The 13,413-nt window shown below is 41.0% G+C and overlaps 1 protein-coding gene and 1 long non-coding RNA gene across 5 annotated transcripts; both read left to right on the plus strand.

The window, feature by feature from the left end:
• Positions 1–368: 368 nt before the first annotated feature.
• On the plus strand, positions 369–2,345 carry LOC131227901 (uncharacterized). 4 transcript variants are annotated; one of them, XM_058223738.1, is made up of 4 exons: positions 369–547; positions 1,056–1,209; positions 1,347–1,446; positions 2,177–2,345. In XM_058223738.1, the coding sequence occupies exons 2-4, from the start codon at positions 1,163–1,165 to the stop codon at positions 2,315–2,317; spliced, it is 288 nt and encodes a 95-aa protein (XP_058079721.1). In that variant the 5' UTR covers positions 369–547; positions 1,056–1,162; the 3' UTR covers positions 2,318–2,345. The 4 variants fall into 4 exon arrangements, 2 of the variants coding, with proteins under 2 accessions (XP_058079721.1, XP_058079720.1); XM_058223737.1 differs by lacking the exon at positions 369–547 and having other exon boundaries at positions 938–1,209; XR_009162585.1 differs by lacking the exons at positions 369–547; positions 1,347–1,446 and having other exon boundaries at positions 938–1,209.
• Positions 2,346–6,140: 3,795 nt separating this feature from the next.
• Positions 6,141–6,650, plus strand: LOC131227902 (uncharacterized). The gene is made up of 2 exons (XR_009162587.1): positions 6,141–6,294; positions 6,383–6,650. It is a non-coding gene; the product is annotated as an uncharacterized LOC131227902 (long non-coding RNA).
• Positions 6,651–13,413: the final 6,763 nt, after the last annotated feature.

Consider the following 13,413-nt stretch of genomic DNA (forward strand, 5'->3'; position numbering starts at 1 on the left):
TGTAAGATGATCCCCCATCAGCTCCACCTGCCTCGAAATGATCCCAACATGTTGAGTTAGAAGCATCAACAAAAAGATAAGAAATTAATACTTTAATGGTTAGCCAATTTTTGTTGAATGTGGACCTTTGTTGTATTTGTTCTTCTTAACCATCTATTTTTAGGTGACTAAAGTATGGAGTCTTGCATTTAGCATGACAAGATTCTGTTTACTTCATTTAATATCTAAGTGTTGTTAAGGATTAGAGTGATCTAAAGGCCTATTTGGTAGATGCCCAGAAATGGGTTCATCTCATTAATTAATCATAATTATGTATTAGAGACTATGATCTCTTATACATAATTAATCATAATTATGTATCCAGCAATGGACGACAGAGTGAATAACAGAGCAGATGATGGCACGAATGAGAGATACTATGAACTCATTGGCAGCAACGGACCAAACTTCGGGCAATGTACTAAATGTAGAGGTCAACTCAATATCCACTCCTAGGGATAGACCCGAGGCTGAGGGACCTCAGTCGAAGGTTCCAAAGAATCAATAGGTAGTTTTATGCTAGGATTCATTTATGTGTGATATTTTACATATATATATTTATGTTTTATTACATTTCATGAGTTTTTTGTAGTTCACCATCATGGGTTTTTTTATCCTTTTGTTTTTTGTAGTTCACCATCATTGAATAGTTGGTCCTTTCTTTTTCAGGTCAAGTTGTAGCTGTTGTTGCTGCTGATGGCCATTTGCCTTAGTGATGGTCTTGAAATGAGGGTTGTAGAATGGAAAAAGGTGGGCCATGCTTTTTTGCTTCATGCTTTGTTTGCTAATGAACTCCATTAGCTAGTGGCTTGTAGCTGGTTATTATGTTGACTTCTGATATCAGCAAACTTTCAACAACTAGTCTAAGTTTTTAAAATGCTCTAACTATTCATTTTCTTCTTTTGGTTATGTCTGCTATTGGAGGAAACAGTGCTAGTCCTGGTCGGTATATTGTATTAGTATTGCAGTTTCTTTCTTCTGTTCATATTTTGAGCATGCTCTTGATATGGCTGCAGTACTTCATCACCAATTAGGAGATACTGACGAGCCAAACGATGGCAATGCCTTAGTGAAGAAGAGAACTAATGTGTTACTTCTTGGTGATCGCCTTGGAGATCTAGGAATGTCTGATGGTTTGAACTATGAGAACCAAATTGTTGTTGGATTCTTGTAAGTAAATCACTGCCTTTCTATCTTTTGTAGTTATAAATTATCAATTTTCTTTTTCCTATGAACCGTTACTTGTAGATAAATGGTCTTAGTTGAATTTGTTGGGGTTATGTTTCAAAAGCTTATTCCATCAGCAGAATTCCATGGGAAAGACTAATCTATAAAGGATGGGCCTCGCATGCAACACATGTGAGAGTTCTTTGGGAAGTCTTTTGTATAAGAGTCCCTCCAGAAAAGGTAACTATATAGAGGAAGAATTATTTTTGGAGGGAGAATTTTGTCTGTATGAAGGGTAATTATGTCAATTAAATTCACATGAGAAATTGAATAGAGGAAGGGGCTGCGACTAGTATTGCTCCCTATTGGTTACTTGGGCCAATAAAAGACAGTATGGCTGTTCACATGCCAGTTTTTCATTGGTTGGGGAAGGACAACTAGAATAGCTTTAGGTCCAAAACTAGTAGGTCTTTGGTTGTATTTGGGTAGTTGTTTCTAAAAGTTGAAGGAGATGACAGCCCTTTCCCGCAGGATCGCTATAGATATCAATTCCCTACAAACATTGCATAGATTGTTCCATGGTGCTTACTCTGAACTAGTCAATTTACAGAAGATAGTAGCTCATAAGGATTTCTAGCTTCACAGATTCAATCTATTCAAAATATAGGTCTTTGGAAAACCCTTCTTTATGATGGCACCTAAAATCTAGTTATTCCTACTAGTAGCTTGCATTCAAGTAGAACTCTCTGGAACATCGATGGCATGTTCTTGGGTGACTGGCTGAATTTCTGGGCCACTGGTTGTGTTTCAGTTCAGGATGCATTTGCTTTGTGTGTGTTTGTCTTTTGTTTTGTTTTGTATCTTGTTCGCTGTGGAGTGACAATAGGGTCACCTTCCTCTGCGCTTTTTTTTCCTTAATGATTCCATCAATAAAATAAAATAAAACCAAGTGATATTATTATTGGTGCAGGTGAATGTTAACTTGGCTGGACTGCCTGCACTAGTGCTGCCATGTGGATTGATTGAAGGTGGACCCGCTAGCCTTCCTATTGGACTGCAAATGATTGGTGCTGCCTTTGATGAGGTATTGAACTACCTTTCTTGTTGCTGAGAACATGTTGTTTCTGGTTCAATGACTGAGAATTGAAGACCAATCATGAGAAAGGAAAAGTAGGATCGTGACTTACTATACCACTTCATTGTTGTTTGCATATTTGAAAATATATTCTCTTCATTCAATGAGCGTATGTTACTTTATTAATCAAACTGGTTTCAGCCATCTTACGAATGGATCGTGACTCTGCAGTGTCTTTATTTTTACCCATCCAAAATTGTTTTTTATTTCTCAGACAATTTTTCATTTTCGTGAAGGGAAATATAATGGAACTTGGACTTGATGTCGTGGTTATTTGATTTCCTTACAGGTCCATTCTCGTTTTCCACAAACACTTTTCGGGTGGTCTTCTAAAGTGCACGGAACTGGGCTTCTCAAAGAATGAAATGAAGAAGCTTCTACCCATCATTGATGCCAGCTCTTCAGATTCAGGTGACTTTACCAAGCATTTTTTAATAGATGTGTGTTGGTGGGCATAGGCCAACTTCTGTCTCTTTGCTTCGATGTGCGTGCACAAATACATGTGCATGCTTGTGATTGTGTTTATGTGCACACAGATTTAAATATGAATGCACTCATGTTTAATTGCATATTTCAAGCTTGGAGTTTTCTGAATTGGATATGTGATTGTTTTAGGAAATTTGATGGCGTCTTGGAGCTTATGGTTCATTGTAACGTCTCAAAAAAAAAAACCGTACAAGGACCCGAGTACCACCTCAGGCAGAAATCACCCAGGACCAAAACCTTTTAGAAATTAGGTTAATGCTAGCAAGTGCTAAACTAGAGTGCTTATAAAATTAGCACTAATCGCTTTAAATATGATCTGCAAGACCAAAAACATGCAGAATCATTGATGCTACATTACCCTGAAATCTAGAATCCATTCTTAAACCCGGTTGCTCTCGGGAGAACAATGAAACTCCGTATCGGACCTTGACCGCACATCGAAAGTCCAATTTCCCCAAAACTATACGAATATGACCGCATTACTAGACTCGACAACCCCCTCAAAAATCAAGTCCTAACTGTGTCTAGAAATGCACAACTTGAGCCCGAAGCGAAGAGTGTGAGAAACGTGAAAATATTTAGAAATAAAAATCCAATTTTAAGTAATTTGAGTCGTGTCATTTGTGGGCCAAATATAAGGATTCAGACCGTCAAAATCTGACCCAAATACACCCTCGGATCAGGAGAATGTCCCACACATGTCGATGTACTTGTGGCCCTGATCAAGTGACCGTGACCGCTGAACTGAAACTGGTCCGCCACGGCTGATCTGTAAATCCGATCGCTACGAAAACATAGCCTGACCTAGATCCATGGTCAGGGAACTTAAATCTGATCGCACGTGGAAAAGGGGCCACTAGAAGTGCTCCGTTGGACCGGAACAGCCCATATTTGGATATAACCTATGTATACCTTGGCCCAGGGGCCATTCCCATCAAACCTGGGCCTATATAAGGACCTTAAACCTTCTCTCATTCACTCCATACGAATTTGAGAAAAACCCTAGGAGAGAGAAGAGTAAAGAGAGAGAAAGTGAGAGAGAACTTGGAGAAGATTCCTGGTATTCTACCCTGCCTCTTCCCGTGCTTATTCATCACTACCGGATCGCTATTCCGGCGAATTCTATTCCACTATTGGGTAAGAAAATCTAACCCTAATCTGTTTTAGGGTTTCATATAGTGTAAGTTATGAAATATCTAACCTAGTTTATGCTATAGGCTGCCAATCTGCCGTAGACAAAGACTTAGCTTTAAAACTGAGTTCGTTACAAGTCTACCGGCGAAAGGTGCGGACTATAAACGTATAGGTTATGGTTTTCAAGGCTTTCAATGTCGGTTAATGGTTTATTACTATTGTGGGTGCAATTTCACATGCCAAATGCGATCTTTGTATCGCGTTACTGATATATATGAACTATATTGAGTTTAGTGTATTCAATGTATATGTAGAAAGTATCGTATACGTATAGAATTTGAATGTGTGTTTGCCATGATTAATTGTCGTATGTTTATGCTAGTTGTATGTGTAACAACTCCTTGGTGAAAGGATTTGCCCTAATGTGTGCTATCACCAACATACACAATGTATGTTGGAATGTGTAGTCTAAGTGTTTATAGAAATGTCTGAATGAATAAGTGTGTAATATATTGTACTTTATATGGGTGTTGAGAAGAGATTCTCAACTACCTTAACGATGTGTATGATTTCCTCCATGTAACTTACATTCTTTGTCTGTTTTACTTAGACACTGCTTATGTGTGAATTCATGTTTAAGTTGAAATTCATCAAATGCTCACATGCTTGTATGATTGCAATTGTTGATCATTACTGTTCTGATTAGTTTGGATGATTATCTATTATCATTGAATGTGTTTGGGACTATGGAATAGTCCAGGCAATCGGTAATAGGTTCTGATTTGGTGGCTGAGGTTGTTTCGCCACATAGGATGTGATCGATGAATCCGAGCCGTACTTGGGATGTCGGCAGTGGTTAGGCCACACGGAGTTCTTACACACTTCATGTCTATTAACTCAACGTGAGCTCGTACTAATCGAGCTCGTCAAGTAACCCGATTGACCCGATGTATGTTCACCATGTATGGATGCTGCTGCTTGAATCTAAGGTACCAAACTCACCACTGAAAACCCTTTTAAACCTTAGTACCTCGATCCACTAAGACTCATGAGCCGGGCATGGTGGTATGGGACACCGTGGTCAAGCTATCGGCCTACGCTGGGGTGACGAGCCTCCCCGTAGTGACCAGTGAGCAAGCCAGACTCGTGAGCCGAATACGGTGGTATGAGACACTGTATTCGAGCTGTCAGCCTACACTGATAAGGTGATGAGCCCTTTGTAGTGACCTCGAGCGTACACTAAGACTGCGTAGAGGCAACGAGCCCTTACGTAGCAACAAGAGTACACTAGGCCTGCATTGATAAGGTGACGAGCCCTTTGCAGTGACCTAGAACCGTATCATCGTATGAGATTTACTAGGACTGACGACCCTAGAATGGATCATTGTTTGGGAATTGATATAAGGGAGGTACCTTAGCTTCTCAATCCTGCTGTATGAAAAAGACTAATAATAACTCGGTAATCACGCTCATGTCATCGCACTGCATCTACCCTGGGTTGAAGAGCACAGAGGAAAGAAAGCATGCCGCGACCATAAGATGGTGTCGCACGAGGGAGTGTAGGCGAGGGCATGCATCATGCTTATATTCCATCCTTGCAGTAATCAGAGTACTTAGGGATGTTTAATTGTATCGCTTTATCATTACTGCTTGATTAAATTGAGAACATGTTAACCTTTGCTTTATTGTTCCGCTGAGTTGATCACTCTCTCCCACGTTCTGGGACAGTGTTTCAAACACCCACCAGACTCTGTCTTAGTTGCAGATGACAATGCGACTCAAGAGGCAGAGCCCGATTACTATGATGATCAGGATGAGTTCTCATATATGCAATTCTCCAGTGGTTTCGCTTAGGCCACTTGGATCAACGGGGCTACAGGGTTTATTTTTGTAGTTGAACTATTTTGAACTATTACATGTATATGATGACTCAGTGATGTATTCATACTCTAGAGACCGATCGTAATCTGTTTGGTTCATATACATTTATATACATTTACCAGTCTTTCACTTGCGTTATATGAATTGATCTAGAGTATGAATTACTGTTTTGGTATAATCCCACTCATGATTAATGCACTAACACAGACAACATTTAATCATCATCAAATATGTTGCATAAGTGATGCGTTGGAACTCGGGAGTTGGACCTTTACTCGACACCCGATTTTCAGGGCATTACATTCATGCTGGCAGAAGTCTGCCTAAAGCTATCATGATGATGATACCTGAGGCGTGGCAAAATGTTAAAAACATGGATTGTGATAGAAACGCCTTATACGAATATTTTTTAGCTCTTATGGAGCCATGAGATGGTCTTGCACTTATATCATGTGAAGTTTATGCTGGAATTGCTTCATGCTTTAATGATTCTGCATGCGACATGAGTATTTTGAACTTATATTTATTGTATAAATGCAGTTACTGATGGCTGCTATCTTGGAGCGACATTGGACTGGAATGGATTGCGCCCCAGTCGCTTTTACATCACACATAGTGGACGCGTGATCATGGCCAGTGAGGTTGGTGTTGTAGACATCTGTTAGGAGATGTGGCTAGGAAAGGAAGACATCTGATCGGTCCAGAAGGGGACCTTACTAAAACAGTTCATGTGGAAGGCTATGTGGCAGTTCATGTGCATTTGTATTTTGTTTTGAAAAAAATAAATAGACCATTAATTATTTTGTTGCTATTGTGCAAAATTGTTGTATTGATGAATGTTAAATGGGTGAAATATGCATAGGTTCAATCATTTGTTAATTATGATATTGTTAGCTTTGGTTGATAGAGAAATGAGGTCAAAAACCGAATTTAGCCTCAGTTGATGCCAAAAGAGGCTAAATCCATCTTTAGTCTTGGTTTTGCCTTAGTTACATAAACTGAGACTATAACTCCCGTGGCTAAAGGCTTTAGCCTCGGTTGTTAAGAACTGAGGTTAAAAATAGTTTTAGCTTCAGTTGGAGGCAATTGAGGCTAAATTTGGATTTAGTCTCAGTTGGAAACAATGGAGGCTAAAATTTTGATTTAGCCTCATTTCGAGATAACTGAAGCTAAAAAGATTCTTTTAGCCTCACTTGAAGAACCGAGGCTATAAAAATCATTTTAGCCTCGGTTGCTAAAACTGAGGCTAAAGCCTTTAGCCACGGGGGTTTCAACCTTGGTTTGGATAATTGAGGCAAAACTGAGGCTAAAGGCTTTAGCCTCAGTTTTTAACTTTTTTAGCCACAGTTTTGAACCGAGGCTAAAGCCCCCTTTTCTTGTAGTGGATGGGTATGGGTTGTGTAAGAGAGAGTTGACTTGGGGAATGGGAGAGGGATGAGCTTGGTAAGATTGTGTACTTGACATTAATTAATAGATTGATGTGATGTGTTGTAGAGATTCTCTCGGTATTCGCAACGCGCGGCATTTTTCTTGAACTGAACGCGGGCCCACATCTCCTCGTCCAGGTATCGCATCAGCGTGCGAGACACGGCGTCAGAACTATTGCAAGGGTACAAGTCTCAGGTTGAGCCGACTCTAGAATACGAGATACGACTCACGGTCACGCACAACTATCGATAAAAGATTGCGTGTCACCGAAATTTGACTAGGAGGATCGAGGGAGTACAGAACGGTACGGGCTAGGATACGGGTCTTATAAAAATAATTTCAGGCTTACAATGTCATCCGTTATGTTTGGGAAGTGTAATGTATCTACTATCTCGTAGAATACTTTTAAGTGCAAGTATGGACTTTCATAGTCTAGTCTATGAATTTTATGAAGGAGTTGTATCACTCCCGGTTTGAAATCCACATTTCATGTATTAAGTGGAAACACCATGCAGGAAGGTTGAAATGGAGAGCTAGTGATGTCGTAGAGGGGGGGTGAATAGGACAATGCCAAATAATCGAAATAAATGCGAAATATGTAAAGATTATAAAAATCACAATCGCTTGAGTATTGAAACCTTGATTCCAAATAATTCATAGGATAACCTTCACCTAAAATATTAGGTAGGACAACCTTTTTCACGAATGTCTTTCAAATCAATCTTTCAAACTAATAAAAGTATATAAAAGGATTACAACATTCACCACAAGAATAAAATAATAAATAACATCCAATTACTAAAGAAAAATAAAGCATTCACCACATGGCACAAGGAGTTATAGTGGTTCAGTGGTTAAAACAACCACACCTACTCCACTTCCAAAATTACTACCCTCGTAATTTTAGCTTTTACTATAAAAAAGTTTTCACAGGGTCACCTTAACAACCTGATACAACTCCTTGTTATTTTCATGGGTTATCACAATAAAAACCCTACTGAGATTTTCACAGGCTATCTCAAACAAAATGTAAGGCCTATATCCTAGTCCGTACTGTTCTGTAAACTCTCCCGATCCTCCCTGTCGAATTTCGGCAACACGCAACCTGTAATCAGCATTTGCGCGTGACCCTAAGTTGCATCCCGTATATCTGAGTCAGCTCGACTTGAAACTTGTACCATCGCGACCACACCGTTGTCGCAATTCTAATGCCGCGTCTTGCGCACTGATGCGATACCCAGGGCAGGAGTTATGGGCCCGTATATATTTTGAAGAAACGCGATGCGTTGCGAATTCTGAGAGAATCTTTACAACCCATCACATCAATCAATCAAGTACTAGCCAAGTACACAACCCATGCCGCTCCCATCCCTTTCTTACTAATAAAGACAAGCAACCCATACCCCATGCCACCTCACCCCCCATAAGTCAACTCTCTCTTACACACACCCATCCCTCTCTTACACTACCCATCCCTCTCATCCCATCCTTCTTACACACATCACTCCTCTCTCATTTCACTTCATTCTCCACCATTTACCAAGTAACCATGAGAGAAGAATCTTAAGGAGAGAAAATAAGTTAAGTGTGTGGCCCACTTCCTACCCCATGATCGCTCATCCTAGCCCTTTCATCCTCATTATCTTCATCAAAGAGAGAGCCAAGGAGTTTGGCATTCCATCAGACCAAGAAGATCCAACGGTGGGTGTTCTTATAGGCTAAGATTTTGTTTTTAATGATAGGCCAAGTGGGGCCTACCGATTGATGGTACGGATCTCACTTTGGACCCTAGGTGTGGCAGATGGCCCACCATGATTCATATGCTCATCCCATGATGGGGCCATTCTCCATGGATCCCATCATGATGTTTATTTTCCTAGTTTGGAAAGGTCATCTAGACCTTGCATTTTGGTGGAGAAGGGATCTCCACCGTTGATTTTGATTGGTGGGCCCACATGTAATGGGACCCACTTAATGTATGTTGTAATGCATAGAAGAGAGGGCCAATAGTGTCGGGGTCCCTCCATCACACCCGTCTCTCTCTCTCTCTCTCTCTCTCTCTCTCTCTCTCCCTGATTTTATGGCCCGCTTATGATGTATGTATTTCATCCTTATTGAGCACCAAGTGGACCTAACTGGGGCCCACGTTGTAGCCACCTTGCTGCCCCTTTTAGAAGGTCCTGGATGAGGGGAAACCACAAATATTAGTTTGATACCACCAGGTGGGCCATGTGTGTGTGGGACCCATTTATGATGCACGAGTTTTATTCAGACCGTCCATCCGTGGACCCCATTGAGTGCACACTGTCCAGGCCATCTAGGCCTGGACGCTGGCATGTTTTTAATTAAAATAATAATAATAATAAATATATAAATATATAAATAATATATATAATATTATAATATATATTATGGTGGGCCCCACGTGAGACCCACCTGATGGAAAAGGATTGGCTGGTGTATGCTGACAGCAGCTATATAGCTGTTGTATTCTAGCCAGCAAGTTCTGTGGACCCCACTATGATGTAAGGGTCTCATCCACACTGTCCAGTATCCTGGATAAGTGGGACCCACCCCGTATGTGTTGCATCAACACCGTCCACCTGGCCAGATAGTGGAACCCACATGTGTGGAGTCTAGCACCATCCAGCAGGGACGGAGGACCCCACTATGATATGTGTGTTTCATCAACACTATCCATCTGTCTATTATCCAAACCATCCATCTGATGGATGGTGGGCCAACCCACGCAGCCGATAGCTACGGTATGACGTCAGCAAGTTCTGTGGGTCCACATGATGTATGTGTTTCATCCACACCATCCACTATCTGGACGGTGGGACCCACCAGATGTTTGGGTTTAATCCACACTGTCCATCTGTGGACCCCACCAGCCCTACAGTTGTTATACTGACGTCAGCAATCTGTGGGTCTAATCATAGTATATGTTATATCTACACCGTCCATCTATTGGATGAGCAGCAAAGTGTTACTGTGCATGGACGTCAGCAGTTTGGCGGGTCTGATTTGAGGTGTTATATGTGAGCTCATCTTAAGGCTTGAGACTAAAAATAAGATAGATCTACCCATCAAGTGGACCACACTGTAAATATCAGTGGGGGTTGAACGGCTACCATTGAAATCCTTTTGGTATCACAGAAGTTTTAGATCAATATGATATTTGTTTTTCCTCTTGATTCAGGTCTTTATGATCGTATGAATAGATTGGATGGAAAATAAATGCTATGGTGGGCCCTGTGGAGTTGTAACAATGGAAATCATTATCACCACTGCTATTTGTGGTATGGTCCAGATGATCTTCTGTTATGATTTATTTGGGTAATGCTCTAAAATAACCTCTCTAAATAGATGAATGGTGTAGATGGCACGGCCCATTGATGTGGCCCACTTGATGTATATGAGGCCCATTGGTGCGGCCCGTGAATGCGGCCCACTTGATGTATATGAGGACCATTGGTGCGGCCCATGTGATGTGGCCCACTTGATGTATATGAGGCCCATTGTGATATATTTGAGGCCCATGAGTTGAGGCCTAATGTGATGTATATAAGGACCATGAGTGAGGCCCAATGAGACGTATGTGAGGCCCTTGTGTGGGGGCGAATGTGATGTATATGAGGTCCATTGTGATGTGTGATTCCACCATGATGTATATAATGATGTTGATGGTGGGCCATGCCTTGTGAGCAATGATGGTTTGACGTCCACATTATAAGAGCAATGATGGTTAAATGTCCGCATTGTAACTCTCCCTAGGGCCCATTGCTAGGCCCATACGTGTTGTGTGTTGGCCCTTTAGGCCCATCTTCATTATGAAGATAGTTCATCACCATATAACATGCTTAGTATAACTCCATGATTCATGCCCATATGCATTATATGTATGCTTGATCTGAGAAGTGACTGATCATAGCATATGCCATTAGACAGATTGTTTATGGGACTCACTAATAGGAGTTGTCCACATGAGTGCGCGGTATGTGCAGGATTCCTGCATGACTGGACAGTGTGATTCATGCATCTCGCATTTGTGTGACATGATCATCGTACGCCCTAGCGACATCAGGGTCGTGACCTCCACAGGCACGTCATGGATGGCCAGATTGGATATCAAAAATATTGGCTCCAGCACTGTAGGCATATAGGATGTCCTTGGGTGAAAGTCCCAGAACCTTTTTGGTACTAGGAGATGCTCCAATATCTATACCGAGTGGATACACAAGCACACGAGTGCCGAATACCAGTAGGTCGTGTCTCTCACTGTGTCATGTTCGGTTGGAAGGGGGTGTGGCCTTATACGCCCGAGTAAGGGGGTTGTAAGCTAGGCTGAGTTTGACCAGCTCGTAAATGGGTTGCTATCGATGAGCCCGGTAGGTATTGGCAGACTACTGGTTAGGCGGATAGTGTGGTCTCTTCTACTTGCTCGGCTATGCGGCTAGAGAGGTGGTAGTCAATGTGGAGTGTATTAGACCCCGGTGATATCCCAGAGATGAACTGTACTTATATATGTACTTGATAAGGACTAGCATGCTTGCGTTACATCTCGCATATGACATTTGGCTATGTAAGCCTCGCATCGCATGGCCTTGGTATGGCTGATAGCACTTATGCCTTGCATCGCATAGCCTTGGTACGGCTGATAGCATTCACGACTTGCATCAAATAGCCTTGGTATGGCTGATAGTATTCATGGACTTACCAGCATATTTCCACATTACTTTGATATTGCATGCTTGGCACTTGCCTTGCGCACACACTTACCCCACCCTCTAAGATTTTTGGAAGCTTATGCATGACTGTTACGTGCAAGTGACGCTAGATGGCAACAGCACTGAGGCAGGAGCATGTAGCTGAGCTTTTGGAGTTCCGATATCTATATTTGTAATTTTCTTTCCGCATTGTACTCAAAGTTTTTGATATAGTGGATATGTAGTGTTGTTGTTTTGTGACTTGGTTATGCTTGTGGTTATGCTCCTTTACAAAAACAATCATACTAAAAATCATCCTTGTAGGATCTCAGGATCGAAATCTGGCATATAGGTGCCGAAAGTCGAGAATGGGGCACTACGGAGGCTGTCAGCACCGGATTCAGCAATCGGGAATTCTGTGAGCCCAGTTTCTGAGTTTGGGGCGTGACACAAAACCTCCCTGAGATTTTCACATGTTATATCAGACAAAACCTCATTGAGATTTTCACAAGCTATCTCAGAAAAACCTAAAAAGAATTTCAAAAAGTATACTTATCTTTAAATGTAGAACATGTAGCAGAAGCTTGTAGCAGAAGGACCTCTTTCTTGAACGTAGATGGCACATTGTTCAATCAGACAGAAAGAGTGTATGGTTCTATAGATTTTAATAATGGAAAACCTAAGTGCTAAATGATTCATTTCTCTTAGATCTCAAAGAAGAGTATAGTTTACTCTTTTAGATTAAGTCTAAAATGATCTTAAGAAAAAGGGAATTGAATAAGCTATTAAAATAAAATGTATAAATACTAACATATAGCTTGCTGAGGACTTGAGCTTCTCTCTCTCTCTTGCAGAAGGATTAAAGTAAATTTTCGTTGTAATTTGGAATGAAAGAAAGACTCAATTTATAGGCAAAGAATTTAAAACTTCAGCTAGCCTAAGATAGTCTTTAACTGGCCCGAGTTTACTAGATTCTGTTAAATGGATTTTGGATTACACAAGATAAGAATTATCCAAAATTCGGCTGGCCCGAGATCAAATTCAGTTGGCCGAATTCCCTCGAATTTCAAAAGATTGCATTGCTGGAATTTCACCCGAACTTTCTCGGGCTGGCCAAATTTTAAGCTTAGGCTAGCCGAACCAGAATTTAGGCTAGCCAAATTTTTAATAGAAGTTGTTATTTAACTTGAGCTTGAAGTTGGGATGGCTGAGGAAGTTAGGATGGTTGAACTAGAAGTTAGGTTAGCCGAATTCCAAAGCAAAAACACTAAAAAAAAATCCATGATAAAGAATTTTTTAAAGCACATATTCCTATGGTCTTTCTAGGGTTGTACCTCCTGTGTTTTAGCAAATATCTGAGTCACCTTGTCTTGAACTTAGTCCTAAACTTTGTCTTATGTTTTAACTTGAATACAGGCGACGATTTCTTTGTGA

This window comes from Magnolia sinica, chromosome 15 (genome assembly GCF_029962835.1).
Source record: "Magnolia sinica isolate HGM2019 chromosome 15, MsV1, whole genome shotgun sequence".
In the NCBI taxonomy this organism is placed as follows: domain Eukaryota; kingdom Viridiplantae; phylum Streptophyta; class Magnoliopsida; order Magnoliales; family Magnoliaceae; genus Magnolia; species Magnolia sinica.